The 23282-nt window shown below is 53.6% G+C and overlaps 1 protein-coding gene across 4 annotated transcripts; it reads right to left on the bottom strand.

Annotated features, from left to right (window-relative positions):
• Nucleotides 1-7608: 7608 nt before the first annotated feature.
• On the bottom strand, nt 7609-21823 carry LOC119109606 (ninjurin-2). Of its 4 annotated transcripts, none has more exons than XM_037233305.1 (3): nt 21458-21823; nt 16053-16229; nt 7609-8244 (listed from the first exon to the last, which is right to left on the bottom strand). In XM_037233305.1, the coding sequence occupies exons 1-3, from the start codon at nt 21656-21658 to the stop codon at nt 8041-8043; spliced, it is 582 nt and encodes a 193-aa protein (XP_037089200.1). In that variant the 5' UTR covers nt 21659-21823; the 3' UTR covers nt 7609-8040. The 4 variants fall into 4 exon arrangements, with proteins under 4 accessions (XP_037089200.1, XP_037089203.1, XP_037089201.1 ...); XM_037233308.1 differs by lacking the exon at nt 21458-21823 and adding an exon at nt 17505-17693; XM_037233306.1 differs by having other exon boundaries at nt 8228-9320.
• Between the last annotated feature and the right edge of the window lie 1459 nt (nt 21824-23282).

Below are 23282 nucleotides of genomic sequence, written 5' to 3'. Positions count from 1 at the left end.
GCGCAAGAGCTAGCGTCCGTCTAAAAGTCCTGGACCTTCAAGGTCACCCCTCAAGGTCAAATGCGGGCTAAAAAGGACGGGGAACTCAATACCACCCAAGCATTACCGGCCGATTTCTAACTTGAAACATCAAAATATTCACAAGTTTAAGAGCTAGCGTCCGTCAAAACGTCCTGACCTCTCAAGGTCATCCTTCAAGGTCGAACTTAGGCTCAAAGGATGCGGAGCTCCATATCACCAAAAATTACCGGCCGGTTTTCAACTTCCAGACAACAGAATATTCAACACAGAAAGAGCTAGCGTCGGTAAAAAAGCCCTGATTTCTCAAGGATGCCCGTCAAGGTCAAAGCCTGGCTCAAAAGACGAGGAACTTCATTACACCCAGACATCCCCACCCGATTTTAAACTTGCAAACATTAGAACATTCAACACCGAAAGAAATAGTATCCGTCAAAAAGTCCCGACCTCTCAAGTTCATCTTTAAAGATTAAATTCAAGCTCAAAGACGGAAAACTCAGTATCACCCAAAAATTACTGGCCGATTTTAAACTTGCAAACATCAGAATATTCAGGACAGAAAGAACTAGCGTACGTCAGAGGATCTTGCCCCCTAAAGGTCACCGTTCAAGATCAAATGTTGGCTGAAATGACGGGAAACTCCATATCACCCAACAATTCCCAGCTGATTTCAATTTCCAAACATCAGAAAACTCACCCCCCCCAAAAAAAACTAGCGTCCGTCAAAAGGTTCTGACCTCTGAACGTCATCTTTCAAGTTCAAATTCATGCTCAAAGTATGGGAACTCTACATCACCCAAGAATTGCCCGTCGGCTTTAAACTTGTAAGCATCAAAATATTCAACACAGAAAAACCAGTTTGCGTCAAGTAGTCCTGACCTCTCAAGGCTATCTTTCAGGGTCACATTCACGCTCAAAGGACGGGGAGCTCAATCACCCAAAATTTACTGGCCGATTTTAAGCTTGCAAACACAAAAATCACCACAGAAAAACTAGCGTACACGAAAAAGTCCTGACCTTGCAAGGTCACTCCTTCAAGGTCAGACGTGAACTCCAAGGAAGAGGAACTCAATATCATCCCCAAAATATCAGCCGATTTCAACCTTGAAAACATCGCAATATGCACCATAGAAAGAACATAAATCCGTCAAGAAGTCCTCACCTCTCAATGTTACCCTTCAAGATCAAACGCGGGCTCAAAAGAGGGAGAACTCAGTATCACCCAAACGTCACTGGCCGATTTTAAACTGGCAAAGATATTCACCACAAAATATTTACCACAAAACTACAGTCATCGAAAAGTCCCAAAAAGTCCACGTTAGACCTTGGAGGGTGACCTTGAGAAGTCATAACTTGTTGACGGACGCTAATCTTTTTTGCAGTGGAATATTCCGGTTATGGCAATCTTAAAATTGAACGGTAATTTTTGGGTGACATGGAGTTCTCCATCCTTAAAGCCCGCATTTGAATTTGAATGGTGACCTGAAAGGCCAGAGCTTTTTGACGAGCGCTAGTTCCTTCTGTGTTACATATTCTGATCTTTGGAAGTTGAAAATCGGCCGGTAATTTTCGCTTGACATAGAGTTCCACGTCTTTTGAGCCTGAGTTTGACCTTGAAGGATGTCCTTAAGAGGTCAGGACTTTTTGACGGCTGCCAGTTCTTTCTGTGGCAAATATTTTGACGTTTGTAAGTTTGAAATCGGTTTGTAATTTTTGGGTGATATCGAGTTTCCCGTCCTTTGAGCCCGCGCTTCACCTTGAAACGTAAACTTGAGAGGTACAGGACTTTTTGACGGACGCTGGTTTTTACGCTTGTAAATATTTTGATACTCGCAAGTTAAAAATCGGCCAATAATTTCTCAGCGATATCGAGTTCCCATCCTTTGAGTCTGAAGTTGACCTTGACGGATGACCTTGAGAGGGCAGGACCCTTTGACGGACGCTACTTTTTTGTTTGGTGAATATTCTAATGTATGCGGTTTAAAATCGACCGGTAATTTTTGGGTGATGTAGAGATCCCCATCATTTCAGCCCGCATTTGGCTTTGAAAAGTAACCTTGAGAGGTCAAGACTTTTGACGGACGCTAGCTGTTGAACTTATGAATATTTTGATGCTCGCTAGCTGAAAATTGGCCGGTAGTTTTTTTTTTAGTGATTTTGAGTTTCCCCTCCTTTGAGCCCGTCTGACCCTGAAGGGTGACCTTGAAAGGTCTGGACTTTTCGACGGACACTAGCTCTTGCGCTTGGGGATATTTTGATACTTGCAGTTCTCAAATTGGCCGGTAATTTCTAGGTGACATCGAGTTTCCCGTTCCTTCACGCAACTTTTGACCTCGATGGCCACATGATATTGCAAACTAAAGGTCATTTTCGATGTTCTGGTGCCATAATTGACCTAGAGACTTTTTCAGATAGCTCGGGACTCGTGGCTAAATAAACCGCTGAATAAAGCGCCAAAACTTTACGGACATCTGTAGGTTTAGTCGCAGCTTATCAGGGGCGCATCCAGGATTTCGTCAAGGGGGGGGGGGCACGCAACATTTTGGGGCCCCTGGAGCTTGGGGCCCCTCCAAAAAAATTATTGCTTTTCAGGTCATTACATTTTAAGACGAGTCGTTTGTGATATAATATATATAGTATATATATATATATATATATATATATATGCACATAAGTAATTACTTATTTATTTATTTATAAGTACGGAAACCATCTTACTGTGCACAGCCCTATAAAGCTGGTGTGCTACGCATGCACACACGTAGAACTCACTCGTTTTCTACAAATCATGTAAATTGCTGTGATTTTCAGGCGGAGTGTTCCGGAACAACAGGCAAAATAAGATTGAGTTGGCTGCTAACAACCATCGAAACTAAGCATGGACCTCATTCCTAGCTTATGAATTTACGGCTAGCTGGCTGGGCGATATCATCAGCTGATGGCTGATGACTAATGCATAATTTTCCTTGGTTATAAAGGAGTACAACGTTTCCTAGCATTCAAAGTATGTTTAGAAGCTTGATGCACCAGTATGATAACTGTCAAACACTCAATAGCCAATGGAAATGACACATACGACGTCGGCGACATGTGAAATTACGTTCGGCATTGCGCGTAAAAATTCACCGGCGCATGTTCAACTGCTGCTCCGAGACAAAGCCATCAAGGGCATTTGGAACGAAACCCGAACGATCATGGGCGCCGCAGGAGGCCAACAAAGTGGCTCCCGTCAACAAGTGCAAGATCTTCAGAGCAGGCAAGAAGAAACCAAGATCAAGGGGGTGGGCCCCTAAACAATCGGTAGTGTCCCGGTAGTCTGACATGTGTTGCCCCACCCAGAACACGAGACCCTCTGAGCAAATGGGAGTTACCCAACATCATTAATTGATACCCCTGTGCCATCAAGAGTGTACGAGAACGTTAACAGAAAGAGCCTTGATAAAAGTGAAGAGTCCTCTGCAAAAGATCAAAGGAAAATATCTTTCCATCAAGGTAGAGGACCCATGAACATCGGGTGTCTCGGCGTCTTACCTTATAAAGCCCCAGTAACTGCACGAGGCCCTCAAAGTAAGTGGAAAGGACCGGAGACTAATATGAATGGCCCTTGACCAATTGAGCGTGCCCTGCCATATGGGGCCCCGGGAAAGCGTATAGAGCTTTTCGGACGAATGGGAAAAATCCATGGAGGAAAACCTGATCGATCAAGAGTACCCAGGCATGGAAGCAAATTGCGTTCCAACAGCAGCGTTGGGCCTTACGAGGAAATGCAAATAGATCAGAGGCAACATGGAAAGCTCCTTAGCGATCAGATTGACCCGGCAAGTAGACATGTAGGGCCCGGGCAGCAGCGTAAGGCCTCTGGACAGCGTAATGAGCGCCAAGATTCCCCCCCCCCCCCCAAGTAGCACATTTTTAATCGGGAAAGAACTAACTTCGTCCATCCATGAACTCTTCACTTTTGCTAGCAATTGTTCTTAGTCGTCTGTAGGCCCAGAGGCGTCCATTTGTACTTTAAGAAAGCTGCGTCTGTTCGGCCGGTATGGGCCCCTTCGGAGCCTATAGATACTCTCGACGTGGTCCATGGGGACATGGCCCCGTGCCTCCCCCCTTTGCATCCAGCAACGGCCCGAGCAGCTTAATAGATGAGGCCCACCAAGAACATAGGGCCATCCATTCAAATAAGATATACTTTCGACAAAATATGTAGGGCTCCCAACAATTGAGTGTGCTCGAACAGGTTGAAAAATAGGGTCCCCGTCAAGAGCGTAGGGCCTCCATTTAAATACGAAGTACCCGAGATCCAACGCAGAGAGCCCCCGACTGATCCGGTGCGCTAGAGCAGGCTAACAGATAGGGCTCCCAACAAGAGCGCAAGGCCCTCCATTTAAACAGAAAGTACCCAAGAACCTTTGTACATGGCCCCTAGAAAGATGGAATGTGCCCGAGCAGGTTGTCAGAAGGGGCCCGACAAGAACATAGGTCCTTCCATTTAAACAAGAAGTACCCCAATCCAGTACGGAGGGCCTCCGAAAAATGTCGGGTACCCGAGCAGATTATCATATGGCCCCAACAGGAGTGTAGGGCCCTAAATTCAAACGCCAAGACCCAATATACAGGGCCTCCGAACAATCTAGTGTAGCCGAGGAGGCAAACGGATGGGACCCCCGACAAGTGTGTAGGGCCTTCCATTCAGATAGAAAGTACTCAAGATACAATGTGGAGGGCCCCCGGATGTTCGAGTGTGTCCGAGCAGGTTAACAGATGGGGCCCCCGGCAAGAGCGTAGAGCCTCCTGTTCGAATATGAAATACCCACGACGCGATGTAGACGGCCCCGAATAATTGAGTGCGCCAGAGCAGGTTAACAGACCGGGCCCCAGAAAAGAGCGGAGGGTTCCCCATTCAAAAAGGAAGTACCCAAAGCCAGATATAGTGGTGCCCCACGATCGAATGTGCCAGAGCATTTCATCAGAACCGGCCCCGACAGGAGCATGAGGCCTTCCATTCAAGTAAGAAGTGCCCAAAACCCGGTGTGGAGGGCCCCGAAAGATGAAGTATACCCGAACAGGTAATCAGATGACCCCGATAAGAGCAAAGGGCCCTAAATTCAAGCATCAACAACCAATGTGCAGGGCCCCCGAGCAATCAAGTGCGGCCGGGGAGGCAAATAGGGGGGGGGGGGGGGCGACAAGTGCGTAGGGTTCATTCAAAGAGCACGAGGACAAGGACCAATATGGAGGCCCCCGAACGATCGAATGTACCCGAGCAGGTTATCAGATAGGCCTCCCTTCAACAGCGTAGGGCCCCCATTTAGAAAAGAAGTACCCAACACCCAGTATGGAAGGTACCCAAACGACTGAGTGTGCCCAAGCAGGCCATCGGACGGGTCCCCGACAAGAGTTTAGGGCCCTAAGTGACAGAGAATTGGAAATACCCTAGACCAATGAAGAGGGCCCACGAACATATCGCAAGTGTGTCGGTAGGTTAACCGAGGCCCACGTAAAGGGACCCTGAGCCAAAGAAAATACCTCGGCTATAGCTCACAGAGCCTTTCTGGCGAATGGGAAGAATCCGTGGAAGGGCCCGTGATTGACAGGAGTGCCCCGGCACGCTAACAGGAGGGACCTCAACAACAGCGCAGGGCCCTCCGAGCAAATGCAAGGAAATCAAGGGCAACCTGGAATGCTCCTTAACGATCAAAATGATCCTGCAAGTGTGCATATAGGTCCCCCGGAAACAGCATGGGCCCGTAGACAGTGTAATGGGGCTTAAAATTTCCAGTTCACAACTTTTCCAATCATTGAATAATTTTTGTACTTCCCATAAGCCCTTCACTTTCGCTCACAGCTGTTTTTAGTCGCCTGGAAGTCCAGAAATATCCAGTTTTGTTGCACTTTGTGTTAAAAGACTCAACCTGTTCGCCCGGCTATGGGCCCCATCGGAGCTAATGGGTCCCTTCGGGCCCAAGGGTCAGGGACCATGGCCCTGTGATCCGCCCTCCGGATCTGCCCCTGCAGCTTATGTATAGTATTTCTGTTGCAAAAACTTTGAGGCGACATTTAGTGGCATACGACAAAACGTACTCTTCAACGATATTTACCCGTTGTGATTTTTACTGCATCCGCTTTGATACACAGCCTTTATGTACACGCAACGTTGCTTGTACTGCTAACACTTATCCGTTTGGAGTTTGAAATGCGCGGACTCTTAGCAGGGTGTGAGAATGAATAGCAAGCTAGCAGTCAACCCCAGCTAGACAACATTCAGGAGCATCTTTTTATATACTTTCCGGGGCCTAAGTCCCCAGTGCTGACTCCCCCCCCCCCCCCCCGCCCAACGCTCTTCTAAGCCCCAGCAATGCATATGAGCAAAGAGGGAATCTTGGGCCACATGACTGCAGTGCAAATATCTGAACTATTGGCATTCTAGGTAGTAGGTACCTACATACAAAACTGTTAATACCATGCTAATTTTGTACTAAATAGTGTTCTGTTGGTACCTGATGTTGACGTGCGAACTTTTTATGTGTGAATTGAGACCCATTCTGACGCTTTTGCAAAAAGGCAGCTTACATCAGCTTGAAATGGGAAGTCATTCATCCGCATGAAAACAATTGTGTATCTGCGATATCTCTATTTTTCGTTTTAACACCGATGATGCAAATTCAAGTGGCCGAAATCCGGGGAGAAATCTTGTGTCGAGGTAGGTTAGGCAAACCATTTCGGCTGGGCCTCCCAACCGATGTTAGAAAGGGACGTCTTTGGCAAGACTGCAGTTGGAATTCGCTGTGCCGCTACGAAACATTATTGGTTCGTTAAGTTATGGCATTTCGTCGCTCTGTCGCGTTGGTGTGTGAGAAAAGGCTTGAGTTTTGATAGAAGGATCCCAGTGGTGGGTATGACTTTGGAAGCATCAGTTCTGCCGTGTAGACGTACAGCAATATATTATATAAGTCACTGTAATATATATAATTTCACGTTTTGGTGAGTACCACACCAGGGATTTGATCTCATATTCAGTCTGCGAGCAAGCTTGCCTATCATCTGTAATGGAAAGATGCATCACGTGCGAAGCAAACGCCGTGATTTATGCATTTTGGGGCAGGCTTTGGCTGTTTTCCCTGCTTAGTCCAAAGTTAATTTGAAACACTACGACACTGCACTCTGTGTCTATGTATGCTTTTGACCTATGCCCCAAAGGTGGGGCGCTCCCTCTAACCAATGAGTGGAAGTACCGAGGGCATCAGTTGTGAAGTAAGGCCTGTATCGTATTGCCAGAATGTCGCGCAAATGGCTTCTACAAATGTCATTTCCAATCACAAACTGACCTTAAAAAAGAAACGCAAACGCAAACGCAAATAAACAACATGTTTTCCTGGATCGATGCATCGTTGACTAACGAATCTCACTAGTCAACAGGCCCGAGCGCGGCTGTCCCATCTGTATCTTATGATGTTGAGGTCACATCCAGGGCCTCCGAACAAGCGCGACGCACTTTTATGGAGCGCCATCGAGTGCATTGGCCATATTAGCGCCCAGAGACTGTGGCTCAACCGGGATAGAAACAACACAGTTTGAGTAGCATTCATTTGCGTTTTTTCCGAACCAACATCTTTGCGAGGTGTACACGGTGGGTGCCACGGCTGACAGCAGTCCTGCTCATGCATTAGCGCCTTCCACGAGGCAACTGACATGGGTACACCTTGATTCACATCTATTTGCAGTTACTCACATCCACACGCTCACTGGCCGACACATGGACATTGGCCACGGTGAAAGAGCAGGGTGCGGTTGTACAGGGCGCATCGTGAGAAAGTAATCCCGAGAGTGCGTGGACCATCGCTGTAACCGAGACGCGCTGGCACAGGAGCGCCAGCGTTCTGCGTGCTTGCAGACGTCGGGACAGACATCTCGTGACATTGGAGACACTACGCTGGTGGCATTCGCCGGATGGCTGTCCGGATCGGCCAGCTGTGCCTGCTGGACATTGGCCACGCAGCCCTGGCTTGATGCGCTCGGAGGAGGTCAGGCGGCGGGGGCCGGCGTGACCGTCACAAACAGCCTCTGCGTGGTCTCGATGCCGAACGAGGCGATGATGACGTTTAACAGGGTGACGATGAACACCATGATGACGGTGATGTCGTTGATGATGTCTGCGGCCATCTGGGTGGGGGACTCGTCAGTGATATCCAGTGCCCCCAGCACCATGAGAAGGACTCCGATCAGGATCTGAAACAGAGGACGGGCGTCAAGATCGGGTCCGGGTCGGGAAGTCGGGACTGACGCCGCCCTGGACCTGGAGTGCGGAAGGCAGGCGGAGCCGCAGACACCATCAACCGACTGCGCCTGGACAAGACAATGAGAGGCCAGACGACCACTCCCAGTGCACCTCGTGCGTGCAGTGCAGCCGTTGACCCGACGCTGAAGCGCGCAGTGTCCGGTCTCGAGGCCAAATCCACGGGTCGTGACCTCGCACGGCGGTGTGCAGCCTCTCCACCGCCTCGGCGGTGAGCTCCAGCGGCAGTGGAACGTCGTCTGTCCACAGCACACCCGCTCCCTGCCAGGTGGCGCGTCACTGAGACGCCCGAGCCACTCGAGGCTCGACAGCCGGCGCTGGTGCTCCCCACCCTCTCGGGTCGCCTTCGTCGCTCTCGGACGGACAGACGGACGCTTAGCACGTGGTGCGGAGGGCGGTCCGTGAACCCTCTTCAGTCATTCGGCCGCGACCGGCTTTGCCTTCTGCGGCGTTTAAGTTGCATTACGGGTGGTCGCTCGTTGTGTACCCCATTAGCTATTTAGTTCCGAGAAGCCAGCCGTCGTTTGTGCAGTTTGTTCTCTCGTTACAGAGCATCAACGCTCGTGTATATTATTTGCTGCCGCGTCCATGACGCTCCGTGGTGTTTGGTGTCGTGCTTTTGAGCCATTTCAAGCTGTTTCTCGTTTGCTACCGACGTGTCAAGACCATTTACGGCCCTTTGCGCGGCTGGCTGGCGAGTGTGTCATCAGCCATTTGTGTATCTCTTGTCATATCTAAGGACGTTGCCGTCGCTTTGTCACGCCGCCGGGCGGTGTTCTGCCGGTGTTCTTCCTCGCCGAAGAGGCTCCCGCATTCACGGCGCTGCGGCGACGGCCTGCGTCGGCCCGGCGTCGTAGCCGAAGCCGGAGCGGATGGCGTCGGCGATGACGGTGCCCAGGGCGAAGGCCATGGTCAGGTAGTTGAGGTACTCGCGAGGCCTGGCCAGCGCCTGGCTGGTGTCGCGAGCGTCCAGCACCGTCAGCGCCAGGTTCGTGATGGCCTGCAGGCACTGGCGGACGCAAGGGGGGGGGGGGGGGGGGTCATGGGGAAGCACGCACTGGCGGACAAACTGGTCAAACAGGTAGCGGCGCAGAAAGTCGGCGGGGGAAGTTATTGCAATTACCCAAATATTAAAAGCGAATGATTTACGAGTCATTTACAATGTGGTTGTATGGTTGCCACCGCATTCATCGACACATGGCTGTTCTCGCACAGTTGAGATTACGGAGTGAACCCAACCATCGGAGCGAATTAAGATAACGTTTGGCAATGGAGGGCAAAGTAAACCCACACTTGCGCTGGAGTGGAAGTGTGCATAGTGCAGCCGTGCGCACAGTCTAACCAACGCAGCCAGATGCCGCCTCCGGCGTTGGTTAGGGTCGAGCGGCGTGTCGGGTGCCGCACGTGAGACCAGGGCCGCAGCTCGCGCATCAGACGCCTACTAACGCCATCCCTGCGCCGACCTCTGCCCGTGGTCCAGGTCCGAGCTAGCGGCTGACGCAACCGACCTCTTCTGAGCTGCCCGCTCGGCGCTCGCGCGGGAGCTCAGCAGACTCAGAACGGTCCGCAGCGGCAGGCACCGCCGGGCCGCGGCCGCGCACGTCTGTGCCAATCGTGCGCGGCCGCGCGGCCTCGGCGGTCGTCACAGGTGTCTCCGGCCGACCGGGCCGCGGCGGCGCCGTCGAGCAGCGGGTCAAGCTTCAGCCGCGCCATGCCGACGCGCGTGCCATGCGTCGCGTCACGAGGGTGGCCTCGACAGCCTCATTGGCGGCTGGGACAGCGGGGCCGGTGGTGGTAGCTGCGATGGGAGTGGGGGTGGCGTTGGTGACATCGACGGAGGCGGGGTACCGGCTCCACTGGCCTGGAGAACTCCGGCAACACCTGCTGTACAAACGCCGTAAAGCATGAACCTAGTTCTCTTACCACCAGGGCTGCACCGCTGTCGGACCTGCTTGCCAGATGGCTACGTTCGACTCCGTGTGATTCGAGTCAGCTGGTCCCGTCTAAGACGTGCTAAGTGCAACTGTGGGACTGCTTCGGCATCTTCACCATGGAGGTCATGGAGGATGGGAGGGAAATGCCGGCGTGCTCCGAGTGTGAGAAGTCTCAGAAGCACACCGAAAGCTTTTCGATTCAGATGTTTCCTCGCGTCTTGTAGCGCACCTGAAGCGCTTGGCCTGGCGGGATCTGGCCATAGGCAAGCGGAACGCCGTCGTGACCTTCTCCGTCAGCGGACTAGACCTTTGGCCGTACATACTCCTCCAAACAGATCCCGGCAGGCGCAGCCTCAACGGCGCAGCCAACCACTCTGCCACCTTGTCATCGAACCAATCCAGACCCACCGCGAGCGCGCATACTCGGAAGACTGGCAGAAGTATGACTCCAAATCGCGGCCCGCCTCTAACCGCAACGCCAGAGACAGAGAAGCGCGCTTAGTTGTTGTGTGCTGTGTCTTACAAGCCGATTTGACCTACGCAATGTTAATTCCAGAGCACAGTCGGCGATCATGCTCGTGCGCTCCTTTCACAGGCAGTGGACACATGCAGGGTTCGGCGCCAAGTCCACGTGGGTTGGAATGCATTGCAATGAAAACTTAGATGACAGTTTGCTTACGGGTATTATTAGGCGCAAGGCTGCGTGTGCGCTTTAATATGTCAACTACGTGGAAATGAAACTTCAGCAGTTAGGCTCGTCCCATTCAGATTTTTTACGGGTTTAAATCGTTCGAACTAGTGATCGTAACGCCATGACGTTTTCGACATGTGCTAACGCAGTTTGTCATCACATGTGCAGTCCTATCCTCAAAGCAACTTGGAAGATTTAATGCAGCTGTTAAGCCAGGTGCTCTTTTCTTGCAGCGTTGCAATATTGCCAGTATTTAACCGGCCACATTCGATCAACATGGAAAACGTAAAATGCACACAATTCGCAACAAGCTGAAAAACGCGATTCAAATGACCAATGAGGCCCAGATTTCGGTGACTAGGCCCCGCAACAGCATGAAACTAATACTGACAGAGCAGAAAATGAACAATCGTGCTGGCAAGCGTGAGGGTCCACGTGCGCCGGCTATGACACGAACCGAGCGCACGCAATGGATCCACCTACTTTCGGTAATGCTCGGAGATGAATGTCGGACCTCAGCAGGCAGAGTCCGTAGGTACTTGAAACCAGCTGTGTGGTGTAAGCGAAACCAGCTGTGTGATGTAAGCGAAACCAGCTGTGTGGCTCAAGGGAAAACAGCTGTACGGTGTAGGCGAAACCAGCTGTGTGGTGTAAGCGAAACCAGCTGTGTGGTGTAGGCAAAACCAGCTGTGTGGCGCAAGGGAAAACAGCTGTACGGTGTATGCGAAACCAGCTGTGTGGTGTAAGCGAAACCAGCTGTGTGGCTCAAGGGAAAACAGCTGTACGGTGTAGGCGAAACCAGCTGTGTGGTGTAGGCGAAACCAGCTGTGTGGCGCAGGGAAACAGCTGTACGGTGTAGGCGAAACCAGCTGTGTGGTGTAGGCTAAACCAGCTGTGTGGTGTAGGCAAAACCAGCTGTGTGGTGCAGGCGTAACCAGCTGTGTGGTGTAAGCAAAACCAGCTGTGCGGTTTGGCATGCGATCTCAACGCTCTAGCTGGTAGGTGGATCGCAATTAACCGGAAAGCACCGACACCACCTTTTCTGCAAACAACCTTAAATACAACAGGATGTGGCCTAGACTTAGAACAACGTGCATCAGAACCCCAACGGGGCTGGTGATATACCAGTCTGTTGGTTTGCCTTCACATAATTACATCCTGCCCGAGCACCGGCTTGCCACCCAGGCGTCAAATCCAGAGTACGCTGCTGGGCAGACCTTATGCGATAATGGTTCGTTAGTGATAAGCTGTCGTGTCTGCATGTGCAGTTGGTGTGATGACTTGTGTGCGACAAATTATTATAGTCATTAAAGGCGCCCTCCGAGCGATATCTCAGGAAAGGTCACTACAGTCTGACGCCGGTGACGTCCGAAGTGACGCGCGTTCCGCCACCGTGGACGGGCCTGTCATCGTCGACGGGGACGTCAGGGCAGAGGAAGATGGGGTACTCAGAGAACAAGGCTGGGACAACCGCCGTCAGGGCAGAGGGAGATGAGATACTCAGAGAACAAGGCTGCCACATCCGCCGTCAGGGCAGAGGGAGATGAGGTATTCAGAGAACAAGGCCGCGACAGCCGCCGGTCCCTCAGCAGTCAGGGCGGCTGCAGGTATCGTCACAGTCTGCGAGGCCCTCGGCGTGGCCTCACTGGAGTGGCGACAGCGGCCGATCCTTCAGCGGTCCGTACAGCGGTCGGCCTCATAAGAGCTGGACCGGCAGCTGCAGTCCGCCACTCGCTGGGGCTAGCTCGTACTCATTAAACAAGCAGAGCCGTGCGGCGGTCAGCCTCATAAGAGCTGGACGGCAGCTGCAGTCCCGCCGCTCACTGGGGCTCACGACTCATTAAACAAGCAGAGCCGTGCGGCGGTCAGCCTCATAAGAGCTGGACCGGCAGCTGCAGCCCCGCCGCTCACTGGGGCTAGCTCGTACTCATTAAACAAGCAGAGCCGTGCGGCGGTCAGCCTCATAAGAGCTGGACCGGCAGCTGCAGCCCCGCCGCTCACTGGGGCTAGCCGTACTCATTAAACAAGCAGAACAAATACCACTGGTGCCACCTTCCTCATCCCACGGGATTAAACATGATGAATGGAATGGTAGAGGGCGCCCGCGTTATAACTGAGACGCTTCGGGCGATCACCGGCTTAAATGCTCACAACTCACAACTTATTCTTACACAAATGAACCAAAATAGTGCGGACGAACAATGAAGTTTCATAGTTTCCAACGGTTGACTGTGTCCCACATAGGCTTCCTGTTATTATGAAATTATTACACAAAATGTAGCATATATCTTATCTTATTGCAGCTTTTTACGCGATGGTCGTAACCGTTCAGCCCTCTACATTTTCAAACCCAGCCAACGATTGCTCTGTGACTGATGTGCGCATCACTCATTCAGAACACGTGATTAATGGCACCACCACACGATAGTTGTTTATTGAAGAGATAAAACCTGCCTCTCGGTGACTGCACTGACATCTCCAGGCAGAATGTTAAAGCCGGCGAGTACATTAGACCTGAGTCCCTCCGGTAATCGCTAACTCCTATCACACATAGCCCAGCTATAACAAAGTCACATGCTGTCACAGCATTCCAGAATACTGCGCCGTCCAAACGGCGTTTTTGTGTTGCGTGCTTTACAAGCCAAACCTTTACCAAGTGCTCAAAGAATTCGGTATCACTACAGGAACTAACAGGATATAAGATGATCCAATATCCGCTGGCAAATTCACATCAACACTTGACCTGGTTTCATTTTTATGATTCAAACACGACAGAATAATTAAAACGTCTGCTCGCGCCTACGTCTCCGCCAGCGGCGCCTCCCTCCGGGACCATGGGCACCACTGGAGCCCGCGATCGGTCCGCGCTGCCGCGCCCCCGTACACTGGAGCCCGCGATCGGTCCGCGCGGCCGCGCCCCCGTATACTGTCTCAGGGCGCGCCTTCCCTACTCGTCGGCCGGACATCGAAGGCCGATATCAGCACGTTGGTGGTCGTAATGACAAACACGAACGCCAGCGACGTGTAGTTGATTGCGTTTGCCGATTTGGCGTACTCGTCCCGGTCCAGGCGGCAATCGCGCAGCAAGTTCAAACTCAACGACAGCACGCCGATCAGCACCTGCAACGGACGACGTCACGCCGTTAGATGGCAGGCCAATCGCGACCCCTGACGGCGCTGCTGTCGTTGAGAGATTTGAGCCGGCTTGGTGGACCATGGCGGAGACGCGCGCCGCACGCCATATTGCGATAGTGTGCCGCGGCCGGAGCGAGCCCGGCCGTCAGCTGGCGTGGCCAAGAGCGGTCTCGGTAGGCCGCGGACCGACAATGCTGCCGCTGCCCGTGATGATGGACGCGTTATTGACTCGCCGTTGCCGGCGACCAAGCGATCAGCGAGGGAAGCGGATGCCGCCACGCGCCGTTACGCCCCTGGAGGACGCTTAGCAGAGCTTTCCTTTTCGTGCGTTGCATACAACAATCCTCTAAACCCGTTCCATATTGTTCCAGGGCACTGTGAGAGAGCAACGCTCTGTTTTCAGGAGCACCGGTTTTTCTGTTGAACTGGGTGCTGCTTTTGGCGCGTGCGCTGCACTCGTCCGGCTTCAACCTTCGACCTGCATTTAAGCCTTTCGACAGTTTTCGTGAAGGCGCAATGTTCTCAGTAATCTGCCCGTACAAAACTCCCAACACCAAGCATTCTTTGCGACACTTGGCTGATTCCAAAAACTCCAAGGTCTTAGCCAACAACGGCGCGCTAACGAGGTCACTACTATGCCAACAGTTCACTTCACCACCACACACTTAATCCCCGATGCGAAGTCCGTGCAAGCAACGCACTCAGTGCTCAAAACCCAATTAAGCGGAAAGTAATCAGAGGTTTACCGGGATACAAGCCAACCTTCAAACTCTGTTCCAGCTTTGATGGCACACAGGCCATCACCTGCTACGTCCTCAGCAAGACAATCAGTTCCAGCGCGAACACGTTTCCTCTGATAACATGCGGTTTGTGAACTTAATGCCTTCGGCCTTGCAGACGCAGGCAACGCCCGCCGCGGTCCAAGAGAGCCTTTCACTGGAAGCATCGGACCACGGACAATATCCGGCACCGACGGCGGCGGACCGTGGAGAACACCCAGCGCCGCGTGGCGCGTGCTCCAGCACACAGCTCTCGAGCGGCAACAGGAAACCCTTCTCAAGGACGCACAGCCCGGGGCGGGCGCTGCCACCGGCTGGGCTGCCTTCCCGCCGCGCTTCATGACAGGGGTCTTTCAATCGCGAGGTGTTGCTAGTATACCTAATTTGACGACAGATCGCGTGGCAGGATTGTCACTTTGCCATAGCTGTTGCATACCATACCACACATGCCTGGATACCTCTGTGCAAACATGCCTGTGGCTCAGTGTCGCACATCACCAAAGACAACAAATGGCATGCATGAAATAGCAACCGCTGCCATGGGAATTAACAGTTACGTTTAAAACGTGTTTTAAGGATTATGCCGCCTCGCCATACCTCGCAGTAGCTCATGGAGATTTTGAGACAACGGGTTATATCAGTTTTTATTTGACTCTGGGCCTGTGCTCTTACGAACCAGTATGGATATAACATACAACATGGGTGGTTTTCATTTTCAGCTGAAAATTATCGTTCCCAGGGAGCTGAAGCCGACAATCTGTAGTTAGCTATCAAGCTACATAAACTCTTTCTAAATGTGTTTATCTACTGTGATCTTATTGGTGCAGCTTTACGGGTCCTTCGTGTAAAAGGTGTTTCTATCATTTGCATGCACTTCACATATATTATCCCAGCCTTAGTCACATCATACCGTTGTCAGACGGGATGTATAAATCCCAAACGGGTGGCGACTGCTGGCCAAGGTCGCGGCTCAGAAGGCTAAACGTTCCAAACGCAATCGCTCTGTTTTTGGTTACAGCATGACAGTCTGCAACCACTGACGAGCAGCCTGGAAGTGCATTTGTGCGGCAAGCAAGCCGAATGCATAACATGCCACCCACAGCATGTCAAAGCGTGCCACCTACGGTACGAAACACGAGATGCCCTGCAAGTTTTGGGTGCTTGCAAGCCGCGCTCGCCTCCTGTTGTCGCTGACACCTTACCTGCAGGATGATGCTGACGCTGATGAGGGTGACCATGAGGGTGTAGAACTCGTGTTGCTCCCCCACCTGCAGGACGTAGCGCAGCTGCGAGGCGTTCGCCGTCAGCAGCGCCACGTCCAGCATGCCCTGCGCGATGGTCTTCTTGGTAGCGTACCGGTTGGCATCCAACGGCTTCCGCTGCGGGACAGAGGCGTGCGGATTAGCACAGCACACACCGCCAGGGTGGACTCTGGTCAGGAGAGCTGTCACCTCCAGGGTGAACTCCGGTCAGGAGAGCTGTCACCTCCAGGGTGGACTCTGGTCAGGAGAGCTGTCACCTCCAGGGTGGACTCAGGTCAGGAGAGCTGTCACCTCCAGGGTGGACTCCGGTCAGGAGAGCTGTCACCTCCAGGGTGGACTCTGGTCAGGAGAGCTGTCACCTCCAGGGTGGACGCTGGTCAGCAGAGCTGTCACCTCCAGGGTAGACTCTGGTCAGGAGAGCTGTCACCTCCAGGGTGGACTCCGGTCAGGGGAGCTGTCACCGCCAGGATGGACTCTGGTCAGGAGAGCTGTCACCTCCAGGGTGGACTCCGGTCAGGGGAGCTGTCACCTCCAGGGTGAACTCTACCATCGTCACCAACAGGACAGAATTATTGCATCATATTAGGAGTTGTAGTGACCCTCAATGTTTCGCACCCGTAATGTCTGGACCGGCAAGGTCAGCACTGGCTTTTGAAGCCGACCGACAAAGTCAGTGCCTACTGTTATGGTTACTATACTGCTACTTTTACCATTCGTAGACGGACACTACCACCCGACCGATTAAACTAATATCGTGCCGTTCGCTCACGCACCACACGCCATAACTAGCGGCCTTTGCACCTGCGTGGCCAGCAGGTTAGACGCCACCTTCACTCGCAGACTTCCGCGGGCCAACACAGCCAGAGACAGCACCACTCACCGGGCCAACACAGTCAGAGACAGCACCACTCACCGGCCAAACACAGTCAGAGACAGCACCTCTCACCGAGCCAACACAGTCAGAGACAGCACCACTCACCGGGTCAACACAGTCAGAGACAGCACCGCTCATCGGGTCAAGCACAGTCCAGAGACAGCACCACCCACCGGGTCAACACAGTCAGAGACGGCACCACTCACCGGGTCAACACAGTCAGAGACAGCACCACTCACCGGGTCAACACAGTCAGAGACAGCACCACTCATCGGGTCAACACAGTCAGAGACAGCACCACCGTCAACACAGTCCGAGACGCACCACAGTCAGAGACAGCACCACTCATCGGGTCAACACAGTCAGAGACAGCACCACTCACCGGGCAACACAACCAACAGCAACACCAACCACAGGGCGGCCAGGCCGCCAGTCAACAGCTGCTTCGTCCATCGGGCCAATGCAGTCAACGGCACGTGCTGTCCCCAGGCCGCAGAGTTAACAGCAGCGTGACTCACCGGACCGGCATAGTCGACGTCAGCCACCCTGCCGGCCGACATGTCGGAGTGCTGGATGGTCTCTACCGTCTCCTGAGTCCGGAGCGGAGGCAGGCGCGTCTGCGCGGGCCCGGCCGGCTCGTGCGGAGCCGACAGCGTGGCGGCTTATCGTGGAGACGTCCTCTCGTCTCGGGAGGAAGGGCGGAGGAGACGGGGACGAGTCCCGCTCGCCGGCCCTGGCTTCGGCAGCAGAGCTCTTGCGCCGGCGGAGGTGCCCCGCTCAGCCGCGCGAGCACGCTCGCTTCAGACCCGGGAGGACGGCCGGTGACGCGGCGTGACCCGTCCTCCGAGCGCGCGGTCCTCTCAGAGGACTGGGAGGACCGGCCAGGCGCCGAGGACTCGCGTCGCCGCCGCCCGGCCCGTCGAGTCCGACGACACGTCGACGCGGGGCCGGCGGAGCGCGGCGAGTGGCCGCTGGGCCGCGAGCGGCCGGCTTAGGCACGCAGCCATCGATTGCCGTTCCCGGCGTTGGTGGCACGTGTCGCCCCCGATGGGGGTGACGTCACCGCCAGGTACGGGTGCCGCCCGGTGGGAATATGCTGGAAGGGCGGGGCGGGGGGGGGGGGGGGGGGAGGGGGGTTGGTATCGATCGGGTGTTTTGTGGATAGCGGGCCTAGTCCAGGCTGTGAACATCTGTACGTTCCTCGCGCAGGTGTTTGGCTGGGACTGCGCGGCAGGGAGCCGTGTCCACGGGCCCTGAAGTTGCGTACGCATGGCGATAGCCACTGACCACCAGGTAGAGTTTGCATGCCAACTGATCCTGCGGCAGTAACGATAAACAGACCGAGTACCATGAACGGCCGAATGATTCGCCGAGCAGTTCCCCGATGGCCCAAATGACGTGCATGTGTTCCAGTGAAGCCCGCATGTGCGAGCGCTTCACAGCAAACAAAGCAACGAATAACAGGAGCACAGCTACGGTGGGAACGTATCATGCTTCCGTTTTAGTCGTTTGCAGCTGAGCTCCGGGATGGTCTCTTGTTTTTTTGCAGGCTGCAGTTGTAGTGATCACGCAGCCGAATACAACATAAAGCAAAAGAGATTCCGTCCCAGAAATGTCCCAAGCAACAGAGCAGCAAAGCAAACAGGCGTTGCGTTACTCAATCTAACATCGATGAAAAGTGCGTCACTTGCGAGCGGAAGTTCAACGCAAATTTGCCAAGCGAGGCAAAACTAAGAATGGTGCCACTCGATGCCAGCAATGCTACCACACCACTGTAAAGACAGTTTCGACTGGAAATCGAACCAGACACAGCTCTAGAGATGCATACAAGCCCCACCGGACAGTGCACATTCAACGCTGACATGAGGATAGGCGGAGAAACCGCAATTGACTGGGCACGAAAGCGGGCGGAGCCGAAAACAGACGTCATCGATTTGTTGCAGGATGACGAAATGTCCCGCAGGTGAATGGCAATATGCTGAAACAGATCGCGTGGGCACCTAACGCCGCGGCCGCCACCGGAGGAATGACACCGAAACTACGCCAAGCAAAATTTTTGAATGTTGGAATGACGACAAAATACGTCTAGCAAAAGAAGCTGCTGTGCAGAAGCGGTGCCATGTATTCGGAGCGGGGTAAAGCAGTTTGTTGGGGGTGTCCTAGACAAATGCCCCCGTCCCCCTCGCGGGGGGCCTCCAGGTCGAGACTATCCAATGGACATCCTGCGTGCGGGTGGAAAGAGGGCTGGGGGACACCCATAGCAGCATTTTCTAAAACCTCAAAACGTATCAGGTGCAAAAAGGCAAATATGGCTCATTCTCGGGTCACGGAAGAAAATGGGAGCTCATCGCTAGGACTGATTCTAGACAAATGGTGCCAAAATGTTGCGTGTTACCTTGTTAATACTCAATTTTGTGCATTGGAAACGTTAATGTCGCGAAAAGCAGCAAATTTGCAAAAAAGCGATTTGGTTTGTTGTTTATTGGTTGCTGAGTAGCTATACATTCGGCAAATATGAACATCCTTTCTGAAATTGAAAAAATTAAAAGCTACCGGAAAAGCCTCACACAAAACATCACCATCTTAAGGGCATCCACCGATTGAGGATGGCCTTTCGAAGTTCCGTATAAGAGGCGCGTCTCATCCGCAAAGATGACTGCCCCATGAAACAACTGAAGTTGTTTACAATGTCGGAGTTGTTCCCGGGAATGGTAACCATGCGCTGTTTGCGAAAGACGGTTTACGTTGTGACCATGGGAAGCTCCTGAGCTGACAAAGTTGAGGAGTGTTTAGAGACAATTTTATCTGGTCCATAAGATCATGATCGTGGCGTGAATACTTCAACGAAAAACGTGAACGAAAGCAATTATGAAAAGAGATCGCTCCTTGGGTTTTGGCAAAGCACATATTGAATAGGAGATGCTGCAACCATACTGCAATCACGTGCATTTTAGTGGCAAGAACGACGGTGGTGTAGATGTCACTGTGTGCGACAATGCCAGGCAAAACCACTCTATTAACACCATCATCACCGGACGAGGTAACAACCGTTTGGAAGAACAAATATCAAACATCATGTCGAAGTCGAACAGCTGTTCACTACTTGTAAAGGAACACTGCCACGAGGCCCGGTGATGAAAACACTCGCCATTGCGACAGATGGTGTACGCGTGTCATTGGCTTAGTAGACATCAGAGCCGCTCCGAGGTCCCGGAACACAGCTGACCGAGCTACGAGGTAAACCCGGTCAGTGGGTCCGAACCTGTGTGCCAGATCTCCTAACCACCAGCTTGAAGTGTGTCAATGTACAGGTGGTCTCCAACAGTTCCTTTTTACCCAGCGTCACCTGAAGCTTTCCGCCCGAAGGAGCGTCGCAACGCACGCTAGCGCCTGGGATGGACCGATCTAGTTCTACCCTCGAGTCTCTGAAGCCATTGGTCGAACCATGTACGTGCATACAGCCAATTGGTGGCACTGGTCCTTGTCGTCCTGGCACAGCCGAGTTCATCCATAAAAATACCCAAACACTGCATCAACGCTTGTAAGAGTATCGTTCAGCAAGAGCCATTCTGCTCAGAGAGCTTGACAACATGCCTCGCACGGAAGCCGTCTTGTTTTGCATCACAATGGCGGTAGGCTGTCCTTGGTTCAAGGTGAAACTGAGACCAATTCAAATTGAGCCAAGTGAGGCCAAATAAGATGATGAAACTTGATTTGAAACCCAGCAGGAATTCAGCTTCTTTAAACAGAATTAAATGGTCTGATATATCATATGTTACGTATCAAACATTCGATCACTGAATCTGCAAACCACAGTGAAACGTTTTGATAACATTTGTGTAAGCATCTTGACCCCGACATCAGGGGCGTGACCTGATGACATTTCTGGATGACTTGCAAAGGTATGCAAAACCTTCTAGCAAAAGTATGACGTAGGCAGGCACCCGATTCGTAGCATGGGTGCGAGCATCCGACGCGCGGAAAAACCGCCTACGTGAACACATGCTTATCGCCTTCGGTGGTTATCCTGCTTTTCCACAATTACCTAGATGAGTTATGCTCAGCACATCAGTCCCAGACAGAAGGAATTCTCGATTAAGCCGGTTGCTCCAATAAAGCACTGACCACATCAAACACATCTATGTTGATATCGCAGAAAACACCCATCTGCGCCTAGACAGCAGAAAAGCTCCGGAGAGCGCAGCCTGTTCGTCCAGCCTGTTCAAGTACGGACTTCTGACGGCGCATAACGCGAGGGCGGCCCAATCCGTACCAAGATGCACCGCACGCTAATGCACCTGTTAACGTAAACGTACAGCAGACATGAAATGCTGACCGAGGCCTCGCTCAAGGCACGTACAACACGCTGCAAGCAATCAGACTGATAAACAGCGTGTAACCACGTGGAAACGCCAGACACGCTCGCCGCCCCGCCGCTCCGACGTAAAGTCGACACAGTGGCGGTACCCACCTCATTGTCCTGTCTGGAAACAGGTCTGCGGCCGTTGTAGCCCAGCGGCCGGCCGGAGCTGGGCCCCGGCTCCCGACCGCCAGTCGTCCCCATCTCTCCTCCAGCATCGTCCAGCAGCTCCTTGGCCATATTCTCCAGCTGGCTGGACCTCAGGTACGGAGAGCGGCGGCGCTTTCCAGAGAGCTCGCCACCGTAGCTCATGCGGCGCGTCCAGTCACTGCCAGCTCTTCAACGCCCGCAGGTGGGGCAGCTATGCCGTGACCGTCCGGTGCCGATGTCTCAGTGGACCGCAGGCCAGGGGCGGCTGGACGCCCTGCTCCGTCTCCGGTCGGCTGGACGCCCAGTCCCGTCTCTGTCTCCGGTCGGCTGGACGCCCCGCTCCGTCTCCGGTCGGCTGGACGCCCCGTTCCGTCTCTGTCTCCGGTCGGCTGGACGCCCTGCTCTGCCTCCGGTCGGCTGGACGCCCTCTCTCCGTCTCCGGTCGGCTGGACGCCCCGCTCCGTCTCCGGTCCGCTGGACGCCCCGCTCCGTCTCTGTCTCCGGTCGGCTGGACGCCCCGCTCCGTCTCCGGTCGGCTGGACGCCCCGCTCCGTCTCCGGTCGGCTGGACGCCCCTGTCCGTCTCTGTCTCCGGTCGGCTGGACGCCTGCTCCGTCTCCGTCGGCTGGACCCCCGCTCCGTCTCTGTCTCGGTCGGTGGACGCTGCTCCGTCTCTGTCTCCGGTGGCTGGACGCCCCGCTCCGTCTGTCTCCGGTCGGCTGGACGCCCCGCTCCGTCTCCGTCTCCGGTCGGCTGGGGCCCTGCTCCGTCTGTCTCCGGTCGGCTGACGCCCCGCTCCGTCTCTGTCTCCGGTCGGCTGGACGCTCTGCTCCGTCCCGTCTCCGGTCGGCAGACCGTCTCAGGGTCCGCAGTCGGCCACGGTCAGCGCCGCCTGTGAGCCGCCGCCCAGCCGGGACACGGGGCCTGTGCTCTGTGAAACTGCGGCGGCGGCGGCGGTGGCGGCGCCGGCGGCGCTGCACAGGCTCGGCCGAGGGCGCGTCGTTACGCGCGGCAGCACGCGCCCGGAACGCCATGACCGCGGCGGCGGCCGGGGCCGAGGGGCGGGGCAGGGTGCGGTGGGGCGGAAGTAATACCCGGAGGCAGCTGAATTCCGGGTAACAAGGTCAGGGAGCTGGAACGGAGCTGCCCGCAAAGTCATTATTGTCAACATCGAGCCCTGGTATCCTGTCACTTTTTGTTACTTTATCTTCGCAGTTTTCCGTGATCGCATTTGAAAAAGCTCATTGCCGTTAAGTCTGCTGTGATTCTCGAACAAGTCCAGTCAACCTAGAACCGTAAATGCGTAAAAGGAGGAGGAGGTTTTTCTAGCTGGCCATATCATGCTGATGTAATTTGTTTCAGCTACTCCAGCTTTGGTGAGCCAGAAAGGCCTGGCTGCTTCCGTACGCTGGCACCGTTGTTCGCCAAACGTCAGGGCACATACAAAAGCGGCCAGGGAATTCTAGCTCACCAAAGCTGAAACAGCTTATAGTAGCATTGCATGAGCATAAATACCTGGCTGTTGTTTTCCCGTATGGACGGTGTGGACTGTGACGTAAAGCTTTGACATGACCGCTATGGAGGCTACGGTGATGTACCGCTGAGCGCTACTCATTCGCGCCCGATTTTGACCGACCCTATTCCGGGAATCGACGTCGGCTGTACGGTCGCACTTATCAAATTTAATGAGATCGCAGTGCCGTTTCTAGGAGTATCCGCAAAAAGCACGCGACGATGGGTTTCAGCAGGCGCCAGGGGCCAACAGCCCGTTCACCCAGCCCAGCAGA

Source organism: Pollicipes pollicipes, unplaced genomic scaffold (genome assembly GCF_011947565.3).
Source record: "Pollicipes pollicipes isolate AB1234 unplaced genomic scaffold, Ppol_2.1 Scaffold_7231;HRSCAF=8579_pilon_pilon_pilon, whole genome shotgun sequence".
In the NCBI taxonomy this organism is placed as follows: Eukaryota; Metazoa; Arthropoda; class Thecostraca; order Pollicipedomorpha; family Pollicipedidae; genus Pollicipes; species Pollicipes pollicipes.
Note: the sequence above shows the minus strand (reverse complement) of the source record. Positions and strands in the feature narration are given on the sequence as shown.

Coding starts and splice junctions, on each gene's coding strand:
- LOC119109606 (XM_037233305.1), bottom strand. CDS start 21,658: ATGAGCTACGGTGGCGAGCTCTCTGGAAAGCGCCGCCGCTCTCCGTAC. Junction 16,230..21,457: donor TTTCCAGACAGGACAATGAG/GTGGGTACCGCC, acceptor TCTGTCCCGCAG/CGGAAGCCGTTGGATGCCAA. Junction 8,245..16,052: donor GCGTCAGCATCATCCTGCAG/GTAAGGTGTCAG, acceptor CCTCTGTTTCAG/ATCCTGATCGGAGTCCTTCT.